Source organism: Cornus florida, unplaced genomic scaffold (assembly GCF_030987335.1).
Source record: "Cornus florida cultivar Cherokee Brave unplaced genomic scaffold, ASM3098733v1 CherokeeBrave_3.0.0_Hap2_Chr10, whole genome shotgun sequence".
NCBI lineage: Eukaryota > Viridiplantae > Streptophyta > Magnoliopsida > Cornales > Cornaceae > Cornus > Cornus florida.
The window spans coordinates 112,361,428-112,389,410 of NW_026775580.1; the positions used below are offsets into that span (position 1 = coordinate 112,361,428).

The following is a 27,983-nucleotide window of genomic DNA, read 5'->3' on the forward strand; positions in this document are numbered from 1 at the left end:
CAGGTACTGATCATTTGTTCTCTCACTTAGAAATATGGTTAATTCTACTAAAGTCTTGTTCACTTTATCGTCAAACACAAACAGATGCTTGCTATAGGTTCTAAACATAGGCTATAATCAACTTTCCTGCATCATCATCACATAAGCTTCAAAAATGGGGCAATTCATAAGAGCTGACAACCATACATTATTTTATTTAAATAAAAATACAAAATTAAGATAATTATCAACAATACTTGCAATGCAAAGCTCTACAAATAGTATTGTTCCATCAAATTACTCACTGACAAAGCTCCCACAAAATAATGAAGAAAATTGTAAAATCATACAGTTCAACCAAAGATAAAGATAATACACAAACTATATGGCAACATGGACATCACAAAGATCACCAACGGAACACTATACTTTGCCAATAATCGCCATGGCTGCACAAAAATTGCTTCAATCCTCGTGGAGATGCTTCCTGCCCTTAAAAATAGCTCACTCCATCTCTTCTACCTCTTTACAGCACCAACTAATTTACACGGCCAACGAGGAGGATTGAACCTTAGCACGCGAATGCACCCAACGAACTTCCACAGTGGCCCTTTAAACTTGATCTACACCAAAAATTTCCACCCAATAGTTTCCAAGGGATCAATAAGATGACACTTGTGTCCCTAAATGAGTAAAAGCCTTTGCTTTTTCATTTTCTTTTTCTTTTCTTTTTTTTTTTTCCTCTTTTTTTATCCAAACGGATTCCCTCCTAGAAAGGAGAAAGTATTTGGGGTAGCAGGTGCTGAATACATCCCACCCGGCTGCTGATTTGAACTTAAGGAGCCAAAAGCAGCTCCCCCACTGGCAAATCCCACTACATCTTGTTGCCTGCAGGGTTTTCAGACCTCTTGTAAGTGTGATGCATAGGTATTGCAAATTACTGCTGATACATAATAATATATCTAAAATGACTCGTGAAATATATATATATATACACACACACACACAATATATATATCTTCAGGTAAGGCACTCCCAAAAGTGAAGTTGCATTATTTTCAGAACGGGATTTCATAAATAAAACATGCAGGACAATTGAATGTGGGCTGCTTCTTTTCCAACAGCAACAAAAAATCTTCTCAAGTTATTATAATAACTGAGGAAAAGAAAAACACAACAGCAAGTGCACACAAATTCTGAACTTCCTTGAAGGTTTTTATTTAAGGAGGTGATATGGTAAGCAGACCTGCTTCCAGTAAAAATGAAAGCAGGAGAATAAGAGCATGACAGAACATAACATAAATTACCTGGATGTCAAGTTATTGGGTACTTGTTGAACCATGTATGCATCTGAAATATTATTAAGCAAATTTCAGAACATGTAAAGAGCTAGCTATTATAATCAACATGTGGTAACGAAAAAAAAAAAAAAGAGATTATAATAAACCGATATCTAGTATTACTTGAAGGCAATCCTGATGCATAAGATGGTGCCTGGGGAGGTATTGCAGATGGATAAGATAGCTGGGACGACATCCATGTAGGAGAAGGAGCATTAAGGCTGGAAGTATGCAGTAAGCCCGACGAAGCTGCCATGTTTGGTAGAGCACCTTGCAAGGATGCCATGGAAAACTACATCGCCGAAAACAATATATATAATTATATATATATATAGTTACATAATATTCACATATTATTCTCGAAAGAGAAAATGTTCAAGGTGTACTACCAGAATCCAAAAAACAAACAAATATACAAATTATATACATAGTTTGTATTTAATTAACATGAAATACATTGGTATATTACTGATTAAGTAGATCAAAGTGAGTTAAATTGTATGTCAATCATAAGGGAAGTTTGAGTAGCCACATTCAATCAATGACAACTCACTCAAACATAAATCCTTCTCCAATAATCCTCCACTGCTTACTTTCCCTTTCCACACTTCCACTCAGTCAAGTAAACATAACTTATAAGTACAAAGAGGTTTGCCAACACGTAAGAAAATAATGTACTTATATTTTCTCTTTCTTTTCTAATTCTGTTTATTGAAAATATATATGTGTGTGTGTGTGTGTATATATATATATCATCAAATAATACAAGGGACCAGAAGAACTGATGGAGCATGTAAATCAATATTAAATGAAATATCTTAAGCATACCGTTGGAGCTTGAACTGAAGTTTCATTGTTGACATCAAACGGATTTGTTGATCTTAATGACTGTTGAAAAGTTGGCATGGGCTGGTAACAACAAACCCAAATTTATGAATGAGTAACATGCCATGTGACTATATAAATAGAACCAAGTAATTTACATGTATCATGTTCGCTCAAGATACCATTGCAGTATTATATGGCGTAGTGAACACAAATCCACGGGGCGGACCACTTTGCCAGCCTGGAATTGACATAGCAGGCGAATAAGTTGGCGCAAATAGATCCTGCAGACAAATTACAATTTACCATAAGACATAGAAACTCGTATACAACACCCACATACACACAAAAATAAGAAAAAAGGGTGAATGAATCAAAGTAAAAAAACCCCACTACCATTGGCAGTTCTTTTCTTCCAATAGGTCTAACTTCCACAGGGGACGGTTCTGTTACAATACCAGAAGCAACCACCAGGGCCGGTTTTGAGACAACCTGAGATGCCTGCGCATCTGTAACACTAGACATTCCTATTGTGTTTGGCGCAAGTGATGAATTCCATGGCTGCAAATATATATGTGTTTATAATATAGGGTTAGCTACTACAGGTAAAAGAGTAACATGACTGGATGAAGAAACCACAATATGAAGCACACCTGATTGCTTGAAGCTCCACCAAAAGATGGAGTGAATGGTTGAACTGTAGGCTGACTACCAGTAGCAGAAAACAGCGAATGTTGATTGAATGGCAATACCGATGTCGACCCAGGAACTGCTACTGAATGCCCAACAGGGGGAAATGTCATCAAGCTGTTCACTGGTGGTGCAGCTGGAGCTGCACCGCCGTAGGATGACATATAAGTGTGTCCTACAGGTGCTGCTGCTGAAACACCGCCAGCAGCAGCAGTGGGAAATGGTGTAAAGTTGTTTACCAGTGCAGCTGATGGAGCAACACTGCCAAAGGGTGATGCAGACATGTAGCCTAGAGATGCAACTGGTGAAATACTACTAGATGGTAATCCTGACATGTTGCCCACAGGTTCAGTAGTCAGAAAACCACTGTTGGGTGCAACATGACCAGGTACAGTTGCTGGAACCGTCAATTGCGAAAGAACAGATTCCAGTGAATTTACATTTGCAGGAGCTTGAGATACTTTCACCTCTGTGACAGAATCAAAACATGCCCAGTTATCACTGTTAGATGAAGTTGTTGGCTGTGAACCAGATTGACCTATAGCTATTTGTTGCGCTTGTGGAACTGCTGCAGTAACAGGAGGTTCAGTAACAGCATCAAAATCAATCAAAATTCCTGAATTCTCTCTTCTAAGTTCCGCTGGATTCCCATTGGATGACGCCATGCTACTTGAAGATGCAGTTCTCTGCAATTAGAAACATTTATCATATCACTTGATCATTTTCTTCTGAAAGAAATGGAATAAGAAACAGAAGAATCTTATAAATATAATAGCATGACACAATGCAATCCAAGATAAAACTGATTAGAGGAACAGTCTGAGTGCAAATAATTCAGGTAAATTATATATAGCTTAGAATAGGTAAATGATGCAAAGAAATAAAAAGTAGCTAATATCAATATCAAAATCAATTAAGATCTTTAGAAGCAAATAATAGAGAGGGAGGAAGGGGAAGTCCTTAACATACAACAAGGTTATATTCATGCACAAAGTAGTTGGACATTAGACACTGAGCCACAAACAAAGTAACATTTGAAAGGCAAACTAAATGTACTTTAATTTAACAGTACAAGTCAAACAAATAACACAAGTACAAACATGAGCTTTATGAGGGAAACAACCCACAACAATAAACCATATATGTCTTAATGAAGCAGAATTGTTACCTGTGTGCGTACATCAGCAGCTCTCCCACCATTGGGTTTTGGAGGCTCAATAATCCGAAGGGGAGGCACATTATCCCTCAGAATATCTCTAATTGGACGGACCGTAGGTGGACTGGACATATCCAGATCCTTTTGACGGTCAGGTGATCTACCTTCAACTTTAGAATTTCCATCTGAAATTTTACCATCTTCAGATCTCCTCCCATTTCCAAATCTGTCTTCTCTTCGCCAGTCATTCACTACTTCAGGACGGGCAGGACTTCGATAATCAGCATCATATCCTGGACTTCTTTCATCATAACTACTTCTGTAATTTTTTTCATCGCTTCTTCCACCAGGACTAGGTCTGTCACTGTAACGACGTTCATATGAATCCTCATAAGGTGGGCTCCGAGACCCACCCCGAGATGCATCTATCCTTCTGTTCTCATAGGAGTCCTCATTTTCACCCTGTATGACATACAAATGCATCTTTAAACCAATAAAAATAATATAAAACACTGAACTGCCAATAAACAAGCTTTAAAAATCATATTGCTTTATTAATGAGGTCAATAAATTAGTAGCATTCATTTCTACAAGTATTATATGCTAATAAATAACCTTCAAGGGAGAGGGGAGGGAGGGAGGGAGAGAGAGGGAGGGAGGGGGGGAGGGAGGGAGGGGGGGAGGGAGGGGGTGGTGTTTTGTTGAAGAAAAGGAAGAAGGGGAAAGGGAATATCATACCATATTCACCCTCGGGGGTTTGTCAAAGCTCCTCTCACCAGTATATCTTCGATCCACATAAACATGCTTTATGAAGTCCCGAAGTCTCTCAATGTTACTGGCAGCAAACATGTGAATTAGAACTACAGTTGGTATTGAAAAACACAACATGATATAGCATAGATGCCGTCGACCATAAAAAGAGAAAAAAATACTACAATTGAAGAATAACCTGCTATCAGGGGCAGGATTACGCTGAGGATCCCATTCCTTGAAATAAATTTCTTTCGCACGCTACAAATATGAAACAAAAAATGGGTCTATTATGACAAATCATAGATGTTGGTCATATTTGAAAAATGAAAATAATGGTAGGTGGATATCTATGAGAATATGGATCCATACCATATTTCCCGCTCCTTGAAGTGCACTAACTTCTTGTGAAGTAAATTTAGCCATTGATACTGATTTTACTCTGTGTGTGAACTCCCGACTGCAAATATTTTCAAAAAGAAAATAATAATCATTCATTGAATGAGTAACTGGGCAAAACATACTAGGATCATTTATCCCCGTCACTCTCCTCTCTCCCCTCTATACACGAGGGTATATATTTATACAGTGTGTTGCAAAGCACATATTGGCACTTACTGTATTCCACTACAGGTTGTGCAAACAAATGTCCAGAAGTTTGTGCACACATACTGTGGTCCCTGCTTCGGGGGAAAAAAAATTGTTAGCCATCTTTACAAAAAAAGACCACATCTTTTTCCTGAAGTTAATAAAGACCGGTGGAAATGAACACTTCATAAAGAGAAATCCATAGAACCAATACAATCAAATTTTCACTTTCAAGTTAAAAATCAATGACAAAAACACCTTGCTAAGATTACTAGAGAATGAACCAATAATCGTAAAAATGTTTAAAAAGTTTCCTTTAACTTTTTGGTTCTTGAAATCACTATTTCCATTTTCTACCTATCCATATAGGCTAGAGGGAAGGATGATGATGGCTTCACTCCCCCCTCCTCCTCGCTCGAAGTATCTTGACTCTTGACTCTCTCCCACGTGTCTTTCCAGAAATAAACTAATTAGAAGTTAATTTTCTGATTCTGGTTTGTTGCAATGAGAAATCTCATACAGCAGAGATTCCTTTGAGGTGAGAATAATGAATTATGTGGGCTCCAAAGAAAATGGGACATCATTCAGCGCTTGTCCTGCCTATGATTGGTGGTTAGAAGGATTGACTAGTTAATGATTTACCAGGAACTTCTAAACTAATTGATTTACCAGCCCATACATGCATCTCTATAATTTAAAGAATGAACAGAAACTAATTAACTTTTAAACTCCTTGGCTTAGTGTTGTGGCTTGTTCCAGTCTTTCATGGGATTGTGTCCTTCATATTAGTTTGTTTTCTCTGTAACACGGACACTTCAAAACAAGTACATTACTTGTATCAGACATGACAAATCATGGGAATGAATAGATTATTTCTCCCAAACACACAGTCGGACACTCCAATTTAGTTGGTCCCGTTCCTAATAGATGTGTCCCATAAAAGAACTAGAAGAATATATCTTATGCTGACTAACAGTTCCCAACTATATATACTATTTGAAATCAATTTCCCAAGTATATTCTCTAAAAAGGTTCTTACTTGACATGAGTATTCGAAAAGAAGCAAAATTTCCAAGAAAGGCATGCGGCAGGCCACATGCTACATATACACTTCGGTTAAACCTTGGATGCAAAGGACACAGAACTGGAAAACTTCATCAACATAGTCAACTTGGTTACATCCCTATATCTTACCATTTTCAAGATACATAAAGTTGACAAATATACATGTGCCCACAACCAATATACGTGCCACATAATACTGGTGGCTTTCAAAACTTTTCAACCAACGGCAATAATTCATTGTCAATTGATGAAGAGACAAAGCATCAGCATGTCAGTGCAACAAACAAATAAATAGAGGCCGAAGAGGAACTTCGGGCCTGCTTGGTTTGTAATTCTGAAAACAGTTCTCAAGAACTCATAAAACAGAAAACTGTTCTCAGACTGAAAATAAGTATTTTTATAATTGAGTTTTCAGAAAAATGAAGTAGAGTTTTTTGTACAGTTAAAACTGTTTCCATAGTTACAAACCAAGCAGGCCCTTCTTTTCCCTCTTTTCTTAAATAGGAGGGTCATCATGGTCTCATCAATTTTCAAAAGTGTCGTTGCCATGGGTTCTAGTACAAATCATTAGTAAGAAAAGCATTTTCTATATCTATTTTAAGAAAATATACTACTATCAGTCGTCATTAACCGAATTTAACAACAATTAAATGCAACTTCTAACCGACAATAAGAGATGAGAATTCAAGTTATCAACTTTACAAGTCGGGCGTTCGATTTGGCAGGACAAATAACAAATAAGCAAGAAAAAACCAATCATTTGAAAGCAAACAAAATCATAGATAAAGGCTACAAGTAGCATACCAAACTGTTACAGTTAATACATCTTCGATTCTCGGTAAGTTTGAGAAGATTCCGAATGGTTTTCTCATTTTTCTCATCCTCCTTCGCTCGATTTGCCATTTCCCACTTTCAACTCCAATCAAAACCCTAACTTTACAAAAAAAAAAATAATAATAAAAAAAAAAAACAGACAGAGAAATAAAATTCAATATAAATCACATCAAAATCATCAACAACAGTGACGAATTCGGTACATGTCATGTCAGAAGATATGAAGTGAACACAGCATCGATCAAAATTCGAACTTGTAAAGCATCAGATCTGAGGAAAGTGAACTCTTTATATATACACATATACATATATTGGAATCTTAGGAACTGACCCGATCGTGCTTGTTGTTCAGCCTACTGGTTGTTTAGAATGTGCAGATTAACAGATCTTTTTGTGAAGGCTTGGAAACAACGGCTTTGTACAGCTAACCTTGGAGGACTATGCTTTTCCTAAAAATGGAGAGAGTAAAAAAAAAAAAAAACGGAAAGAGACGGGAGTTGGGCGATTATAAAGTGTCCACAGACACAGGAACGTTCGGTCTTGGTTTGTTCCATTTTGGACCAAAAACTTTAGAACAGTCATACAAGGCGACTAGATTTTATGAGTACTTGACCTTCATTTGCACCAAAATTACGTACTTAATACAGCATCCTAGATTTGCTTTTCTTTTCCATTTTCTGTAGAGAGATTATTGGCAATTTTGAAGGGATTTTGGATAAGTTTTCTTTCCTTTTCGGCATTAATCAATTTTGAATTCTGCCTTTTTTATTTTCATTTTTTTTATAACTAATACTGCTCGGTGGGGACAACTGCCTTAGGACCCCACTGAAATTTTCAATTATTTATATTTTTGTATACTTAATTTTTGATAATTCAAGTGCCTTACTCAATAATATAATAACCCTCCTTCATTTTTCACAATTACGAAGCTATTAATAAAAAGACTATCTGGATAATGTATAAGTCAATAAAACTGTTTAGTTGGATATGTCATTGTATAACACCTATCTTATATATATATATATATAATATTTATTGAACATTTTAAAATAAGCAGTGTAATAGTGTGAGGACTACTATTACTAACCTGATTTCATATCCGTTCTTCTTTAAATATTTATAGCCTAATTTTCTATTTTTAACATTTATAACGCAATATTACATTTTTTACATTTAGCTTATAAGATTCTAAATTATAAATATTTTTTAAATTACATTTATCTAAAAAAAAATTTAACTTAAATTTTTCAACGACATTCATAGTATGTGAAGATTTTGTATTTATTTATTTGTTAAGAATTCTTGGAGTATTTTTTCGAGCTATTGATTTAATAGAATGAAATTACATTTGGTTAATGCACACTTTTATTATTGAATAGGTAATATAGTAAAATTAATAATAAAAGTGTTTTAAACAATACTGTTACCAAACAAATTTAACTACGCGTTAAGTATAAAAAATATTTTATATAAAAATATAACTAAACATCTAATATATTTTTATTAATAATATTTTATAACAGTTCTACTCACAAAAATACTTTTATCCTTACAAAGCAACACCAAGCGGCCGCTAAGAATCAAATTCAAAAACGACCCTCCTTACTATTTACAGTGTTTTTTCAAAATGTCTCATCACATTATTAATAATGATTGTCCCCATTAAAATAGATTTCTGCACTGATCTTGCTAGTGTTTGCAACATGAAATTCAGTGCCCAACTATTAGAACAGTCGTATAAAGCAACTCAATTTAGTGCTTAATTGGCCTTCATTTATAGCAAAATTACGTAATTATGCATTATTCTAGATTTTCTCTTTCTTTTTCATTTTTTGGAGAGAGATTCTTGGCGATTTCTAAGGGCTCTTTCTTATTTGATACCATTAATTTTGAGTTTTCCTAAAGTTTGGCTGTAGGTTTAAGCTAGAAAGTACCAATTGTCCTCAAATTTTAAGATATATATATATATATTTTTTTTTTTTTTGAATACTTTTTACGGTGATTTTATATTTATTTTTTAAAATATATTATGAATTAATTAAAAATAATTATAAATTTTTAAAAATAAAAATAACAAATATTTTAATTTGTTCGGTAAATAAAGATAATATAAGGAAATAAAGTATAATAGAAATGATGAGAAATCCTTCCTCATTTATAAATTTTTATTGGGCCGAAAAATGAGCAAAAGAAAAGAGGGAAGACAAATGAACTATTATAAAAGTTTTAAATTAAATATTATCTTAAATTACACAAATTTTAGATTACAATATTATCCCCAATAAATTATAATATTATAAATATTATTGAATATAGTGGTAAAAACAATTAAAATTTTCTATTTCCTTGTCTCTCAATGAACATATTAAATTATGAATTTATTCTCTTATCTCTCTTCCAATCGAATATATATATATATACAAAAATGAAAATAAATGTGCTTTCTACTCCAACCTAGGGTGAGTGAGGCCTGGTGTAAAGCATGAAAAGGTTGACACTAAAAGTGTCAATCCCGGCTCGGTAAAGTCAATTAGCGATTAACGTGACCCAAAGTGGGTGCGGCCGGGTATAGGGTGTGAAAAAGTTGAAACTAAGAGTGTCAATCCCGACTCGGTAAAGTCAATTAGCATAGGTGGGAATTTAGGGTTGGTTTGAGACCAAGCTCAGGACGGTTACACAATGCATTGCATTTCATGGCATTTTAACATTTATGATTATAACTGATTATGTGATGATAATCTTTTAAATTGAAATAATTCCCGGTGTATGATCCTGATATTTTTTTTCCGTTCTCTAGTTGTTGACTTAAAAGAGTCCAAAACTGGTGTTTTAGACATTACTCACTGAGTTGTTAAGCTCACCCCTTATCTTAACATTTTTATGAAACCGGAGGAGTATGGACATATGACTTGTATCCATGTACTTAGATGTTGCTATCATTTTATCTTCATTTGTGAGTTTTGTGTGATGTTAATGATATAATGTACTAGGAGTCTTGGGATGACATATATATATTTTATGCATTGGCATAAGAAAGGACGGTAATACCTTAAATGACCTCGGGTTTGAGTAAGGACCCGGTAAATAATTCGGACATCCGGATTCGAGTCATTACAGTAATCATGTCTTATAATTTTTTTAAGAAAATTTACCTATGCCACCATGTCCATATATATTGCTTTGTAAATTTCCGTTGTCTATCTTAATTGGCTCCATTTTGGACCTAAAATTTTGAAACAATCATAACAAGTGACTAAATTTTTGTGACAAATTGACCTTACAGTAAAATTATGTATTACCTCTATCCCATATTAGTTATCAACTTAAAAAAATTTAACTCATAATTTGAACCAAAATTTTCAAAGTAAACATCTAATATGACAGTATATAAGCATATAAAAGTAATAGAATAAAAAATGACTTTAAATAAAGATAAAAAGTGGTAGTGATTCCAAATTTTCGAAATGGACATCTAGGACGAATGGAATAATTACACACTAGCCATTTTATAATTTATTCACTTTCATTTTTTGTTTTTTTTTTTTTTTTTGAGAGATTCTTCGCAAATTTTAAGGGAGTTAGGATTTTTTTTTTTCCACGGACAATAATCAACTTTTTGTTAGTGTTTGTCTTAATTCTATTAGTACTATAAATTTTAGATTAATTTAAAAAACTGCATTAGTTTTTCATCCATAGTTCCATACATAACACAGTAACACACCGCCCAAATCAAAGAGCAAACATTCCATCAAAGAGTACACAAAACCATGGCCAAACCACTATTCGTCGTCTCTTTCTCTCTCTTCCTCCTCTTACCTCTCTACTCTTCATACCCTAACCCTAATTCCGGTACATCACCATCACCGGCACACACTGAGCTCACTAATCACGGATTCCCCATCGGATTACTCCCCTCCGACATCCTCACCTACACACTCAACCGGACCTCCGGCGACTTCTCTGTCCACCTCGGCGGCATGTGCAAGGTCACGCTCCCTCCGGACAACTATCTCGCCACGTACTCCAAGAAATTCACGGGAAAGATCGTCGAGGGGCGAATCGCCGAGCTCGAAGGAATTAGGGTTAGGGCTTTCTTCAAGTGGTGGTCCATCACCGGAATCAAATCGAAAGGCGAGGATTTGGTGTTTGAGGTCGGTATGGTCACCGCCTGTTACCCCTCGAAGAACTTTGACGAGAGTCCTCCATGTGAGGGCAAGCGATCTGCTGATTAGGATATTCACAATGTTCAGAGGTCCGATCTTCAGATTCTTAACCGTATATACACATCCACGCATGCATACCCATGTACTACTATTTGACTGGCTCTTTTCAAAATTGAACCTTTTTTTTCGTGGAGGATGATGTGTCCGCTTTTCTGTGTATATATACGTATATCTTCGTGTTTATATGAATTGTTGTCAACCAAATTTAAGATTCAATTGGCTCATACCTTTACTGATTGCAACTTCTGAAATAAGGTTGCCTTATTTAAACGTAAATGAACAGTTGCTAAAGTAAAATTCGGAAAAGCAACTTCTAGTGGACGGTGGATTGATGGGACGCACACGATGTTGCCAGCTAAAGTTTGGTGTTACAAGCTAAGTTAGCGAACAAGGTTTGTGTAATTGCGCGTGTGATTTTTTAATGGCTGAATGGGTATTGACGTTTTTTTATTAGAGCTCAACTACCGTCCCGTCCCAAAAAGTTATTTAGGTTCCGTTTATTTAAATATAAAATATATTTTAAAAAATAAATTTTTATATTTTGATATTTAGGTTCCGTTTATTTGGATGTAAAATATGTTTTAAAAAATAATTTTTTTATATTTTGATATTTAGTTGTCGTAAAATATTTATGAAGAAAAAAAAAAAAATAAAGTTTATTTAACATATTTTGCGGGATTAACTTGACTTTAATTTTGATGTAAATTTTTACTAAATACCGACAAAGTAAAAATAAAAGAATATTCCTTTTAAAACTCCCTTTTTGGTTTTGCATTGAGTATTTATTTTTTTCCAACAGATGTATAAATCGTAGAATCCAAAGATGGTGGATATATGCTTAAGAAGCCATTGTTAGTTAATAATCTTTACCCAAAAAACTTCAGCTATATCAGACTTCTCAGTTCTCAATGCTGAAGAACTCAGCTACTGTGTTTTCAGTTAATTAAAGATTTAAGTATTAGGATTTTGTATTATTTATTTATTATAAGTTATTAGGGTTTTGACTCTTCTTGTGTAACGAGTTTCTTGGGTAATTATAAGTTTTATTAGCTTTAATTTTATCTGAGAATCTGCCATCTTCAATGGCTCCATAACTTAGGATGGCAGTTGTCACTCATCAGTGGAAACACTAAACATGCTTGTGCAAATGAATTGTCCTTTTATGGAATTTCTTGATTTGTTGCCATGAATTGCGTCATGACTCCTACTTTATTTACTGTTTTGTGTTGTGTGACCATCAGTTATGGCATTTATGGGAATACGAGGTTCTTTTGTTGTCATGGTTTGTTTAACTCAATGTTGAACTAATTGCCAAGTAAAAGTAAATATATGGGATGGTTGCATATGCTATTAGTGAGTCTATAACAACATAGCTTTTAATTTTGCGGATGGTCAAGTTGATATTTTAGATTAAATCTACTTTTACGATACCTGAACTGTGTGATCTTTATCCAATTTGTCAGTCTGCATCGGGAAAAAACCAATTTTTGTTTCTGGTACTTTGGTTGATTTACATGATACATTTATTTATAGCTCTCGGAATACTATTTTAATGGGTTCAAAGTTGTGCACATTCTACATTATATTAAGCTTCAAATGATGTGTTACTAGTTTAATAGCTGGTTGTATGATATATTTCAGCATCCTATAGTACAGTATCACATGGTAATGCTTGATATATATATATTTTTTTCTTTAATGAATCTATTATGCTCTGTCACTATGACAATGCTTTCTTTTTCTATACCCTCATTGAATAGAATAGTGAGTAATGTTATGCATCGCAAAAGTTAGTTGAATGCTATTAAGTTATAGTTTCCAAAAAAATAATTTTAATGAGTTTCAAGTTTTGAGCATTCTACATTATTTTAACCTTCAGAACTATGTTACGGATTACTAGATTAATAGTTGGTGTCATGATGTACATCAACATTGTATAGTAAAATATCGTCTAGACTATAGTAATGTGTGTATTTGTTTATGAAATTATTATGCTGTCACACAGACAAAGCTTTCGTTTTCTATTCCCTTGTTCAGTAGAATATTTAAGTAATGTTGTGCATTGTTAAAGCTTTTCCATTTCTTTTTTCCGGTTACAAAATTGTTGGTCATGTACTTTTTATGGATAATTCATTGCAAACATGGCCTTTTGATTTTTTTTTTTTGCAGGATTCGATTCCATCGAGTAGCTAGGTAACGAGTTCTACTGATAAGTTTTTAAGGCAGAAAGTTGTTGGCAAACTCGAAAGGCTGTTAGTCGAAATATGTTCTCCAAACATTAAGGGCAGAAATGACCAAATGTTTTTCCTTTTTGTTTTTAGGGTTAATTTCACTGACGCCCCTTCATGTTTGGTTAAATATCACATTAAAATATTATTTGAAAATCATTATCAGTTAGATCCAAAATAACTTTCCATCGATACGGAAAGACAAATTTACCCCTAATTTGTAGTAGCTTTTATTCCCTAATATCAACAATTTAAATTATCTATTTTACCCCCATTAATTAGTCTCATCAATACCCACTCATTTCTCTCTTAGAACATCATCTTACCAATTGTTTTGTAGAAGGCCACATAGATTGACTTTTAGGTCCAATAAGTGCGTTTTCTTTGCTTTTCTTTCTCTCATCTAATTGAGTTTAGAGAGATTGCTTACTTTATTAGGCGTAACAACTACCTAGATCTAGAGATTCGAAGGGGAAAAAAAAAAAAAAAATCAGTCCTTTCACAAGGATGATATATTCCAAAGAATCTTGTATGTTTGCCTCTTTTGCCACCTTTGGCGGTTCCTTCGAACCTCACCGCTGCAAAAACTCGTTTGGGAAAGGACCACCAGAGAAGGAGCACCACCAGCGCGATTCTCCGGCCAACAAAAATAGTAATAATAATTCCTATTGGATATTGTTTTTTCAAAATAAAAATCTAACCCACCACCAGCACGAAAACTCGTTTGGGAAAGGACAATGCTTGGGTCGTCCAAGATTGGGTCCTATATATATATATATATATATATACCTCTCCTCCCTCGCCATGCTAGTGTTGTCGGCATCACTAACCCACCATCAAGTCCCAATTCACAACCACTGTGAATACCAACTTGCCTCCTCGGACATTGTCACCATCGAGTCCCAAAACCCATATATCGGTGCAAATTCTGTTTTATTGCTTTTCAAATTAGCGTTCTTAATCTCCGAAACAAGATAGAGAGAGAAACCGCCTTGATTCATTTACTACCATGATTGGAAAGGAGAAGCAGAAGAAGCCCACGGGAAATAGCAGTAAAAGTCGATGCCGCCACCACCAACCGAGCTGGTGGCAAGTGGAGAGTTTTTGGGCAAAGTGGCTTATTCTTAATCGGATTACTATGAAAAATTAATCTCTGGTGCCATTAATTTGACACTAACTAAGTTTTGGATTCTGAATTTGTGTGCAAATTGAGGAAATTATCGTCATTGTATTGGCTCTGTTGCTGGAGAGAATCGCGCTGTTGAGCCACGTTGGATTGACACCGAATTGCAACGCTTGTTGCGGCGACTGATGTGGTCCAATATTTAGGATGATGAATTTCACCCTCCATCTGACGTGGTCCAATTTTATTGAAACATGTGTCTAAAAAATAAAAAATAAATTAAAGATGGGAATTACCCATTCTTTACTGGTTAAACAGTTTTTGTTTACCCTTTTTTATTTTTTCCTTCTTAAACACTATAAGATACGGGCGAGACTGGACTCTCGTCTATCTTCCTTTCTCTCTCCACATCAATGCAATTATATCTCGCTGCAATGCAAATCTCAATTAACTAAACATAGAGTAAAAACAAAAACCCAGAATTATGTAAAAAATAGTAAATAAATTATAATTCATTGTCCAAACTTGTTCCATAAATAAATAATTATTTTCAACTCCAAAACAAAATAATCATTCACTTTTTAGTAAAGAGAGAAAAATATCAAAATTCTATAAAAATCATAGAAGAAATAATTATTCATATATATATATATATATTTTCCATTATCATGTTTTGCATAAATTCTATTAATTTTTGTATTTATGATTGTTTATATGTAATATTGGATTACTTAGCATACTGCCTTATACATGGATAAAATTCCATAAGCAATCGAATTGAAAGTGATGAAAATAAAGATAAAAAAATTTAGAAAGACATGTTAACCAAGCAATAAATTAACAAATTATACATTAGATATATATTGAGTTTTTGACTAAAACTTTTAGGTTTATATATGTATATAATTTCTATTATAGTGTTCCGTGTGAAATTATAAAGATTTTACACTTGAAGACTATATACTTAGGTTTTTAGAGACTCACACTTAGGGGTTTTAAAATGGAGGCAACCACAAGCAGTAAAGGAAGGTGGGTGACAGCAAGCAGTGTAGGACTGTAGGGTGCAAACTAGGGTTTCAGATAGAGGTTGAATATGGAGATGGAGAGAGATTTGTTTCGCCGTGAAGAGAGAGAAAGACAGCTGATTGTGTCGCAGAAGGAAAGAAAAAAAAAGAAGGAAAAAAAAAAAAGAAAAAAGAAAAAACGGTTTAACCCGTAAAAAATGGGTAATGCCCATTTTTAATTTTTTTATTTTGCAGACACATGTTCCAATGACATTGGACCACATCAGATGGAGGACCCAAGCATTGTTCATATATATATATATATATATATATATATATAAACATAATTGTAAATTTGAAAATTATTTAGGGATATTGGAGTGCTGCTGCAAACACATCATCGAGTCACTGTACCCGCGACGACTTGCATATATTAAACCTATATTTTATTTTTTTTTGTAAAATTCTTTTGGATGGTTGATGAGTCAATTTGGGAAAAAGCATGGGTATTTCGGACTTTTAAACAATTTTATTAGAATTGAAGAGAATTTTGACAAATTTAAAGGATAAGAATGTTTTTTTTATATGTAATAGTGTTTTGACATCATTGAAAATTAACCATGAGCAATGTGAGTGAAATTAATTCTAATTTTTATTGTATGTATGACATAAAGAAAATATAAAAATCCTAATTTGTACCCTTTTAAGGGACTCCCAGCCGTCGCATCACTACCACAACAATTGGTGGTGACCACCATAATCGCTGCACTCAACAATTGGAGGTCACCCAAATCTACCTGACAGCCGTCGCCTCACTCCCCGGATTCAAGACAGCCACGAGACAACCACCTCCTCAACTAACCTACAAGACAGCCACCTCATAACCCAAAGCTTAACTCACCGGCGTTCTGACATACGCCGGCAGTGATGCAACTTTGATGGTGAGACGCGCTGGAGGCAATGAATCGGCCCAGATAATCGGGTCAAGGTCACCCACGGCGGAGTTTCTGGCGACCAGCGAGCATGGAGGCATCGATGGTTGAGTTCACCATGAACTTCGTGTACGTTCGCGTTGGTCGATTGTGCTCTGACAGAGGGAAGTGCAATAGAGATTGAGGTGTTTGGATCAGATAGTTTGCTCCGGTTAGGCTTGTTGGGTGTCTTTTGGACGATTGATTCAACTGGGCTCAGACTTGATTGGCGATTCGGAGCTGTTGATCGGCGTTGTCCTCGGTGGGAATAGGCGGTGTCGGTGAAGCCGGACTATGATGTGAACGGGTTCAACCAAGTTGGTGGTTCTCCAGCGAAGGTTTGGGTTGGGTGAGGAGAGGAGAAAGAAGATAAAAGATGAAGGGTAAAAAAGTATTTTCATTATTATAATTAATTCAATTAACTGAGTTATTTTACTGAAATGAAGGTATTATAATCATTTTAAGCCTTCAAAGGCCTATTTGCATCAAATTAATAATATAAGGATGTTTTACATTACACCGAATTATTTTACACTATATAAATAATAAATAGGTGTTTTTTTGGCACCTAACCCTATCCTTTATTACCCATTCCGATTGGAATTTTGTTGAGGTGGTCTAAAATGCATGGTCGGACTAATAATAGGAGGGGTTTATGTTTTTTTAAAAACACACTTTGGGTTTAGGTGGGGGTGGGGGTGGGTTATACTTGTTGAGAAAAGCAAAACAACTTCATTTTCTTTCTTTTCTTTTTTCCCATTATTGTTAGGTAAATGGGGAAAGTGAGAGGAAAGGGTATGGTGAATGGAAAGGGTATAGTTGAGGAATTACAGATTTGTTTCTCTCCGAAACCTGGACGGAAGTGGATGAAAGGATGGATCATGCTTTTTTCGTAGTGAAGGTATGAATGTATGATGTCAAAGTAATATTTAAAACCTCATATTTACACTACTATTTTACCAAACAATGGACAGTGTCGATCTTTTTTGTTTTGTTTTGTTTTTTTTTTTTTTTTTTTTTTTCATACTTTATCATAAATAATAATAATAATAATAATTTTCTTAATGCTTTTTTTTTTTTGGTTAAATAGAATGGATAATAAAAAGGATAGATGAAATGATACATTTATTTATTTATTTATTTTGTTTGGTTGGAATGAAAAGGATGATAGATTTTACATAAAAAAAAAGCATTTTTATAGTTATCAAAAACTTGCGGCAAGTGGTATAAATATTTTTTATAATAAAATTATTTTTTAATTTATTTTGTAACAATATATTTTTAAACAATTTTATTGTTGATATGTTACCATATTTGATAATAACAACTTGATTGAGGAATGAGTGTAATTGTCTTTATAGAAAATAAAAAAGAAATAATTGACTAATTAAAAATAGTTATCTAAAATATTGAAGTTTAAACTTATACTCGGTAATTTTAAAAAAAGTTTAAGATTCTAACGTAATTCAAACACTCTATTAAGTTAAATTTGATAATTAAATTTGGTAACCATTAAAAACGCTTTTAATGATTACCAAATACATTTAAATGCAATTTTTCAAAATAAAAGCGTAGATTAATTCAAACGCTTTACTAAGTTAAATTTGGTAACCATTAAAACGCTTTTTATGATTAAATTTGGTAACCATTAAAATTATTTTTTATGATTACCAAACACACCTAAACGCAATTTTTCAAAATAAAAGCGTTTTTAAGTTGTAGAGAAGAAATTCCAAACGAACTCTTAAGTAGGGTTTAACTAGTGATTTTGTAAGTAATTAAAAGTTAAAACTTGAATTACATATTTGTAAGGTAATTTAGAAGGGATGCTCTATCCTTCCTTTCCTCCCTTTCTTAAATAAGGAATTTTCTTCAATTCCTCCTCTCTTCTAAAAAATATTTTAATGCTCCTGATATATTGATAATGTGGTATCATTAGTTAATTAAATGTTGACACGTAATAATACGACTTATTGAAATAAATATATTTTTACTCACTTAATAAAATATAATAGATTGATAGCATCAAGTACTTACCCATACGGGAAAGTCTTTAGAAAGACTCACCCGGAGAGTCTTTCTCACAATAAGGAGAGATGAAATAGGGAGGGAGGCAGTATATTGTTTTTCTCTAGTCCAAAGAGAAGGAAATAGAGTCAAAAGACTACGAGTCCATAACTAACAAAATTGGTGGGTGGTTACTGGTTAACTAAAAGACCCTTCTGAAAAAAAAAAAATAATAATAATAATAATAAAAATAAAAGACCCTTGACGCGTAAAGTGCAAGAAAAAGTGTCCACATAAACGGATAAAGTAGAAAATTCATATTTTCACATGCCATTCTATAGACCCATTTAGAATGCTCCATAGTTTCACGGCCACGTGTCGGACACGTGCTTTTGTGAGATTCCACCGCTATGGTTCCTAAATTAATTGATCAATCAATTCCTTAATTAACAATAGCTCTACCCAAAGGCTCTGCATCAACATTCAAAATGGCAACGCATTAATTTAATAAGGAGGCTAGGAAAATGAATGTAAAAATATTTGGGGTAAATTTGGGGAGTTATATCTTCACGCGTTTCTTAGGAGCGTGAATGTACGACCCAGTTAAAAGATATCGAATGGGTTGGTGGTACGGCTACGTCTGGGGACCAGTAAGTTCGCTTACGCGCTCTAAACAGCGCGTGATTTTGCTCCGTTTTAGTAGCTCTAAAGCGTGCGTGAACACAATTTGGAGCAAATTCTGCAATCTTAAACCAACTAACAGACGAAGTTCCCTTCAGAGAGATTCTTCCAACAAACGCCCTTCGTACTTCGCTCCATCGAAACCCTAGATTCGTCTCTTTCTCTCTCTATGTCTCTCTCTCCTCACATTCTTCAGAGGTATTTATAATATTATTCTCTCTGTTCATTGTTTGTGCGTGTATATGTTTAATTATATATACATATATATATTTATATATGCAAAAATATATATGTATGTAAATATTATGATTTATTGGCTCTTTACGTGCTCAGATCCGTTATTTTATATGTGATGTGTTATCTCCTCCTTCCATTATTTGTCCTTTTAAATTTTGCGTCAATTTTATGCATAAATTTGATGCGTATGTATGTAAGCGCTTTGGCCCCAATTCAGCTGACTTGTAATAGTTTATAACTAGCATCAACCCCTTTTTTGTTGAATTTGTACAATGTACGGACAGTAAGATGTGAATAAATGTTAAAAAAAGTCAAATGCAATTGTATCGTATTCGTTTCAATTTTGCTGATTTTGCTTTGATCAGTTTCTTCCTAGATGCATGCAAGTGAGCAAGCTTGTTAATACCCAATGTATACCTTTAATACAAGGTAATTGTTCTCCTTGTTGGGGACTGGGTGGTAACTCTTTTTCTTTTGTTCCACAATCCACATTGCTTGTTAACAAAAGTTTTCTGAACTTTATGTATTAGAGCTCTTCTAGGACTTTGTGGATGAGGGCAACATGCTATACGCTTCAAAGATTGCAAAGTTATTTCATTTTAGTCCCTGTATTTTTATGATAAGCCATTCATGTTTGATAGATTTAGTTATTTGTTTATTCCTCTTGTTTTACCTTGGTTGGATCAAATGTTTCCTTATTTCCAAACAGAAACTCTACTAGGCCTTTCTTAGTGAGTACTAATTGGTGGTATGGGTTCATGTGCATAGCAGGCTCGACGACAAAATGCCACATGCAAATGTAGACACCACAAAATTTCATTTAGGACTCTTCGTTTTTATGTTAATACATTCATGTTCTTTAAAATTTGTTACATGCCTGATTTTTTCATCCCGGGATATATATATATATATATATATATATATATATATATATAAATATTTTTTTAGGCCTTTGTGAATAAAGACATTAAGACATATGACCACTTTTTTGTTAATTCTAGCATTGTAATTTGTCATATATATTCTGATTTAATATAAACTGTCTTTTTATTGTTCCAATCCAGCCAAAAAGAAAAAGAAAAGAAAAGAAGATTATAGCTTCTAATTCTAGCCATTTCTCCTGTCATATATAATTTTCCAATATTATTTCTAGTAATTTCCCTATAACTATTCACTTTTCTTTTACTGGAAAGCATATAAAATCAAATCTCATCTTCACCTCATACGGTCATACCAACATTTTTTATTATAAAAGATCTCAAAAGTGTTCAATATATTCTTAAGTTCATCGGGCTCTACTTCATGCCTCAGGCAGTAAGTTCTCCTCCACTTCTCATTTGCACCATATTTATATGACGTCCAATTAAGAATTTTCAGTAAGCTCTCATTTTTATGGCAAAGCATTACTTCTGGATTTTTTTATTTCTTGAATTCTTTGAAAAACCTAGTATTTCTTTGTAGGCTTTGTGTTTCTTCTTGGAATGTGCAGTTCCTAAAGCAAGTGAAATTGTGTGATCATTATATGACAGACAGAAGTTTCAATTGTCCATTTCATAGATTTCAACTGTAATTTAAGGCAATTATGCACTCTTTTGGTTAAACTGGTTACTTGCAGTGAGGAAAAATGTTGCCTTCCTCATGCCCATCAGAAGAATATTATAAATTATCATACAAAACTTGTTGGTAACTTAACTCAAGAAAGTGTTTTCCCAAGGCTAATACATGACTGGTTGATATTTATCAAATTTTAAACCATTAGGAATTTCTTCTTTTATGCAAAAGTATCAGAGCAGTAGGTTATTTATTTCTTTTACTTCAATTACTATTTCTGTAATTAATTGAATTGAATGTATGATCATGTTTGATTGTCACAGGAGTATTGCTTGAAATTATACAACTTCCAAAGCATGGATTTGGAAGATAAGTTCCCTGCTAAAGGTAAGACCTTGATATTTCCAATTTTTTTCCACTATTCTTTAGGTAGTGTAGTCACTTATGTTAGTCTTCATGCTCATTGTCTACTACTCATTATTGCCCCTTGCATAACAACAGTGAAAATAGAAGAGGAATTTGGTACTGTGTTTATAATTTTCTACATCCGGGGTATTGTATACAAGTTAATACAAAATATTTTAGAGCTGAGAGTTAATCTTCATGTTGGAGCTAATTAAGTATTTGCAACTTAAGCGGTTTCGGAACTTTCAAATCACTCCGGAAGCTGTGCGGAGCACCCGGCCCCTAACACGGTGTCGCCCTACTGAAATAAATACGAGGAGATTTGACTATAGGATCAACTTTGTTAGTTTCTGCGTAATATGATCATATCAGTCTTTGGTAAAGAAGGATACCTTTTTTATATTGATTGTAGTCAGTAACTTTATACTATCAGTGGACTGCTGTCGTCAATCTTGTAACATTCCACCAAGGGGTGGGATGATTTTGGCAAACATATTCGTTTTTGGATTAGGGATGGTAGGAGGATAAGATTTTGGGAGGACACTTGGTGTGGGGAGATTCCCCTGGCTCTTTCTTTCCCATGGTTCTTCAGGATTGCTTCTGTTAGGCAGGCCTTCGTGGTTGACTGTTATCATTTTGATAACGTAAGACTGTCTTGGGATGTCCAGTTTAGGAGGCACTTTCAGGATTGGGAGATTGAGAAGGTCACTCGCTTCTTGGAGTTATTGTATCGCCAGGAGATATGTCATAGGGATTCTGATTGTTGGCTTTGGAATCCTAACTCTTAGGGTCGGTTCGAGGTGAGGTCCTTTTTCAGGTGCCTTATGGTTGGAGACGGTGGTCCTTTCCCTTGGAAGTCTATTTGGTGCTCCAAGGCTCCCCTTAAGGTGGCTTTTTTTGCTTGGACTTCTGTCTTGGGTAGGATTTTAACCCAGGATAATTTGAGGAGGAGGAATCAAATGGTGGTCAATCGTTGTTACTTGTGCCTTTGCGATGAGGAAACAGTTGATCACCTTCTGTTACATTGCAGCATGGCTAGAGCTTGTTGGTATTTGATGCTTGGTTTGTTTGGGGTTCCTCGGGTTATGCCATGTTCTTCTAGCGGGTTGATTGAGGCTTGGAGAGGTTTTTCAGCTGGGGCTCTCATTCAGGATGCTTGGAGGGCTACGCCTCTTTGTATTTGGTGGTGCATTTGGCTCGAGAGAAATATGAGATATTTTGATGGAAAGGAGAAGCTTATTTCTATGCTTAAGTTCTCCATTATTTCCACTCTTTATTGTTGGGTTTCGGGGAGAGATTATAGATCTTTTGAGAAGATTGTATTCTTTTTAGCCTCTTTGAAGGCTTGAGCCATTTTTTTGGCCTTTTTGTTTCTTTGGGATTCGTTCCCCTTTTGAGCGCTTTTTATAAAAAATTTACTTATTAAAAAAATAATAATAAAATAAAAACATTCCACCAATCTATCTGTCACTTATGGCAGTCTGAAGTGATCTTATCAGTTATCAGGCCAGAGAAATAGCTGACAAACTATGCGGAATTGTGTTATATAGAACTATTACTTCTCCAATATATGAGGAAGAAGGTCAATGAATATGTTCATGATCTTGTTTGGTTGATCAAACAGTGTAAATATATTCAATTTACAGATTTGACACTTGTAAAACTAAGTATGTTTCTCAAATATCCCAGAGGAAGGATAGATAGAGGATGATTTTTCATATATAAACCTAAGGCTGGGTATCTGGAAGATAGATTTTGGAAAGTTTGGTATTGAGCTCAATCAGGGAAAGTGTAGGGATGCAATCACTAGATACCTGGGGTAGGGCTAATTGTGATGATTAAGATTTTTAAACCATGTTAGAGTGAGGTGGAAGGTGATGACTTAACTTGAGTGGTGAAGAAGAGAGAGAATATTTCATGCATATTTATATGCTTGGGATTTAAGAGTTGGGTTAGATTTTTGTGTCTTCTACTGACAATTTTTTTTTTCTGTTTTTCTCTAGAATTTTCATGATATATAATTTTGTTTTCTTTAGCCCAGTTTTATTTCTGAATTTCTGTGATATGTATACTCACTTTTTCAGTTGGTATGTTTTTCTGATTCAGTCTCTGGTGTTCAAAGTATTTCTTCCAGTGTGCAAAGCACTCCAGAGAAAAATGGACATTCAGATGATGCTTCAAGAAGTCCTGAACTTCTTCAAGAGTTCCTGAAATCAGGCCCCAAGAAGGACCTTTTTCAAACTTGCTTTGACAAGAAAAAGAAACACTCCACTTCATCTAAAAGCAAAATGACAGAACAACATCCAAAGGAGATTAAGAAAACATTTAAGCATCAGGAACTAAGATATGCATCTTTAAGTCCTAAGGATCAGCCTTTTTCTAGGAAACACAGGAAAGGGGAAAACCTTATTCGAATTCCACCAGCTGCAGAGCAGTCTTCAGATTTTGGACGTGCAAATTCATGGATTTGTAAAAATTCTGCATGTAGGGCTGTTCTTTCAATGGATGACATATTTTGCAAGAGATGCTCTTGTTGCATATGTCACTTATTTGATGACAACAAGGATCCTAGTCTTTGGTTGGCATGCACATCTGAATCTGGTCAGGGAGACTCCTGTGGGTTATCTTGTCACATTGAGTGCGCCCTTCAATGTGAAAAGGTAGGGGTTGTGGATCTTGAGCAGTTAATGCAGCTAGATGGGAGTTATTGTTGTGCTTCTTGTGGAAAAATATCAGGGATACTTGGGTGAGTTATTTGCTTGCACTTAATGATTTATGATCAAACTATAATGTTTGCTATGACAGGAGAGTCTCTTACCCCCTTCCCCCAACCCACAGGCAGAGAAGTTAAAACCGTAAAGTAGCAGCACAAATGCGTACTAAGTTCTTAGTTGTTTTATAGAAAAACCTTTTCCATTAGAAATCAATTTCAAATTATATTCTTACTTTCCGTCATTTTGTTATGAATTTTTCTCAAGGATTTGAATGAATTTTGTTGCTCTCTTCTTTCTTTTTTGAAGAGAAGCACTTGAGTCACAGTACCCAAATTGATTGGTGAACAAGAACAGTGCTTCTTGGCTGTATCTTGGGTTTGAAATCAATCAAAGCGGGAAGATATAGAGAGATCACATAAACTTGAAGTAATTATGATCGGTGTCCTTTATTCATTCTGCCAGATTTTGGAAGAAGCAGCTGAGTATAGCAAAGGATGCACGCCGTGTTGATGTCCTTTGTTATAGGATATTCTTGAGTTACAGGCTCCTAGATGGGACTGCCAGGTTTAAAGATTTGTTTGAAATTGTTAGAGATGCCAAGGCCAAATTAGAGACAGATGTGGGTCCGGTAAATGGAGTTTCAGCTAAGATGGCACGGGGCATCGTCAGCAGACTTTCTATTGCTGGTGATGTGCAGAAACTCTGCACTCTTGCAATTGAGAAAGCAGATGAATGGCTGGCTGCCAATTCTAGTGGGAACCCAAATTGCAGAGGTTATTCTTCATAACAACTTTTCTATCTTTCTGTATAATTTTGGAAAGAATTAACATTATATTCGCTTCAACGAATAAATTAAATTTCTTTTTCTTTTCCCTTGCAGAGGGCTCACTTCCTGCAGCTTGCAGATTCCTCTTTGAAGAAGTGACATCTTCTTCAGTTGTAATTGTTTTGAGAGAACTTTCTACTGCATCATCTGATGATATTAAGGGCTACAAGCTCTGGTATTGCAGGTGTCGAGACGAAACACACTCAAAAGAGCCTATTTGTGTCTTTCCAAGAGATCGGAGAAGGATTTTAATTTCCAGTTTGCAACCATGCACAGAGTACTCCTTCCGGATAATTTCTTACACAGAGGCTGGTGACCTGGGACACTCCGAGGCAAAGTGTTTCACCAAGAGTGTGGAGATAATTCGCAAGAATCCCAACTCAGTTGCCATTAATCATAAGAAAGAGGTTCCTCATACTGAAGGATGTGCTAATGCCAAGAGGGAAGCCAGGACTGTAGTGGCTGGTGGAACCTCATCTGAGTTCAAGGTCCGAGATCTTGGGAAGATTGTGCACCTGCTTAGGGCTCAAGAACGAGGTTGCCTTGACGAGCTTTGTGGTCTAGATATAGGAGCATGCTGTGGGGTTACTGAATGGATTAAGCCTGAAACTCTGGAAGAAGACCAGTTGCCATCCGTTTCACATGGGCTTGACTTAAACGTTTCTTCAGTGCCTGATCTAAATGAGGAGCTAACCCCTCCATTTGAATCCTCTAGGGATGAAGATAATGGATGCAATATAGGGCAGGCTGTTGAGGCAGATGATGATGTTGTTTCTCGTGACAGTGCGAAGAATGGTCTAGCGAGATCTCATGGCAGCGGTGACTCCCACAATTGGACCCATGGGCAGGCTGGGGAAGTGTTGGTTGTTGATTCGCGGGCAGAATTTTGCAGGAAAAGAACCACGAATGAGACACACGATTGTAATAGCACTCTGATTAATGCATCACCATTTCAAATCTCTAATGAATCAGGTTGCTTGGATGAGAATTTTGAGTACTGTGTGAAGATCATTCGATGGCTGGAATTTGAAGGTCATATTGAGAAGGAATTCAGGCTGAAATTGCTAACATGGTTTAGCTTGAGATCCACAGAGCAGGAGCGCAGGGTGGTCAATACCTTTATTCAAACACTGATTGATGATCCAAGTAGTTTGGGAGGACAATTGGTTGACTCCTTTTCTGATATCATATCCAGCAAGAGGCAACGGAGTGGTATCTGTAGTAAGCTGTGGCATTGAATAAGGGGGCATTCTGCAAGACAGGATTTCTATTTAACTTGATATTTATCTTTTCCCGAGATAACTTATTGCTGAGTATTTTACCCATTATTTGTACAGGCATTTCTTCTAGTCACTATCAGAAGTGATTCTTCTGTATTTCAGACAAGCCAGGCCGGCTAAAAGATTCAGATTGTTGTTTGCGGAGACAGTAGTAGTTTTCATTGGCTTGGAGAGCACTTGGGCTGGAGATTTGTCATTATAGAAGGCAATTGTCAACTCTTAACCATTCAATTATACATTTGAAGCAGTGAAATCGACTTTAGTCATGAAAGATTACAGAGATACTGTTAATATTGCCCTTGCCCCTCAATTATTTATGGTAGGTGATTCTTACTTTGTAGGTAAACCTAGACCTTTGAGAACAAGATGGCATTCCCTAATCCCATCCGCAAATGAAGTGCCATTTATTATTTGTTAATGAAGATATCTCGTATTCATTCATTTGCTTTCCTTGGTTCTCTGCAAATATTCATTGCAATTCTTTTTATTTTTATTTTTATTTTTATTTTTATCATTATGAGGGGCTGATTCATTCATCTGTTTAGACTTTTACAAGTATTGTGAAGGATAACGGGTACAGACCAGGGAGAGAATTTTTATTGTTGTGATCAGAACATTCACACAAATCTTCTCAACTCAAGATTTCTTGAAAGGATGCGATGAAGCCTAAGAATGGTCATCAGTCGAGATGATGGAATGGTGTTTTGTTATTGCATCATTTGTTTTATCTTCAACATTTTCAAGTTTTTAACGGCGAAATGTTTAGCTGCCTCATTCCAGTATGTTTACAGGCATTGAAATGCTCACTATTTAAGCTAGTTTGCTTTGAGATATAAATGCAGTGAGAGCTTCGGGGATCATTTGCCTTTGTGGGTCAGTGAAGTGAAGTGAAGTTCAGTTTTTCTATCAATGTACCTTTTTTACCAGGAGAAAAAGGTATTCAATCGAGTAATTTTTTACCGTCTAACAAAAGCAAATTCACATCGAGTTGACAGTTACCCTTCTCAACCTCTTTCTTTGTATTGTATCTATATTTAGGGTCACTATTTATACTTATAAACTAAAAGAGAAAAAAGAGAAAGAAAATTCACAATTTGGATTCTTTTCTTTTTTTAATATTAAATAGGAGAGACACAATTGATTTTTGTCAAAGCTATTATACAGTATAGTATTATAAGCGTGTATTTTAGTGACAAGACTCATAAAAAGAGCAGTAGATGCAAGTGAGAGATTGTTAACTTTGTCAATTAATGATTTATCAGTGACTAAATAAATAATTTAAGCTAGTCTTATGCATTACATTAATATATGGAATTTAACACAAGAATGTTTTATTTATTTTTGTTAAAGTAAAGAGTTTCTGAAAAATGAAAATTATCATATTCACATTCAACTTTTGAGAGGCCAGGTACAATATCTCGAAATATTCTAATTTCATTATCAAAATACTGTCTGGCTAAATATAAATTTTCATTTCAAATGATGTGAACTTATAAAATGAGTTAC

The 27,983-nt window shown here is 34.9% G+C and overlaps 3 protein-coding genes across 6 annotated transcripts; 2 read left to right on the forward strand and 1 right to left on the reverse strand.

Moving 5' to 3' along the window:
* Positions 1 to 167: 167 nt before the first annotated feature.
* On the reverse strand, positions 168 to 7,802 carry LOC132277218 (probable ADP-ribosylation factor GTPase-activating protein AGD14). Of its 4 annotated transcripts, none has more exons than XM_059778997.1 (14): positions 7,559 to 7,802; positions 7,198 to 7,323; positions 5,359 to 5,420; positions 5,113 to 5,200; positions 4,940 to 5,001; positions 4,729 to 4,825; positions 4,003 to 4,452; positions 2,798 to 3,520; positions 2,541 to 2,705; positions 2,327 to 2,428; positions 2,148 to 2,228; positions 1,443 to 1,611; positions 1,287 to 1,329; positions 168 to 867 (listed from the first exon to the last, which is right to left on the reverse strand). In XM_059778997.1, the coding sequence occupies exons 2-14, from the start codon at positions 7,294 to 7,296 to the stop codon at positions 729 to 731; spliced, it is 2,280 nt and encodes a 759-aa protein (XP_059634980.1). In that variant the 5' UTR covers positions 7,297 to 7,323; positions 7,559 to 7,802; the 3' UTR covers positions 168 to 728. The 4 variants fall into 4 exon arrangements, with proteins under 4 accessions (XP_059634980.1, XP_059634981.1, XP_059634983.1 ...); XM_059778998.1 differs by having other exon boundaries at positions 7,198 to 7,327; XM_059779000.1 differs by lacking the exon at positions 7,559 to 7,802 and adding an exon at positions 7,431 to 7,554.
* A 2,905-nt stretch (positions 7,803 to 10,707) lies between these two features.
* LOC132279895 (uncharacterized) lies at positions 10,708 to 11,672 on the forward strand. Its single transcript, XM_059781951.1, has one exon. It carries the CDS (start codon positions 10,995 to 10,997, stop codon positions 11,457 to 11,459), a length of 465 nt encoding a protein of 154 aa, XP_059637934.1. The 5' UTR covers positions 10,708 to 10,994; the 3' UTR covers positions 11,460 to 11,672.
* Positions 11,673 to 19,498: 7,826 nt separating this feature from the next.
* LOC132277220 (VIN3-like protein 1) lies at positions 19,499 to 26,918 on the forward strand. The gene is made up of 5 exons (XM_059779003.1): positions 19,499 to 19,662; positions 21,576 to 21,639; positions 23,764 to 24,403; positions 24,834 to 25,144; positions 25,252 to 26,918. Exons 2-5 carry the CDS (start codon positions 21,609 to 21,611, stop codon positions 26,433 to 26,435), a joined length of 2,166 nt encoding a protein of 721 aa, XP_059634986.1. The 5' UTR covers positions 19,499 to 19,662; positions 21,576 to 21,608; the 3' UTR covers positions 26,436 to 26,918.
* The last annotated feature ends 1,065 nt before the right edge of the window (positions 26,919 to 27,983 follow it).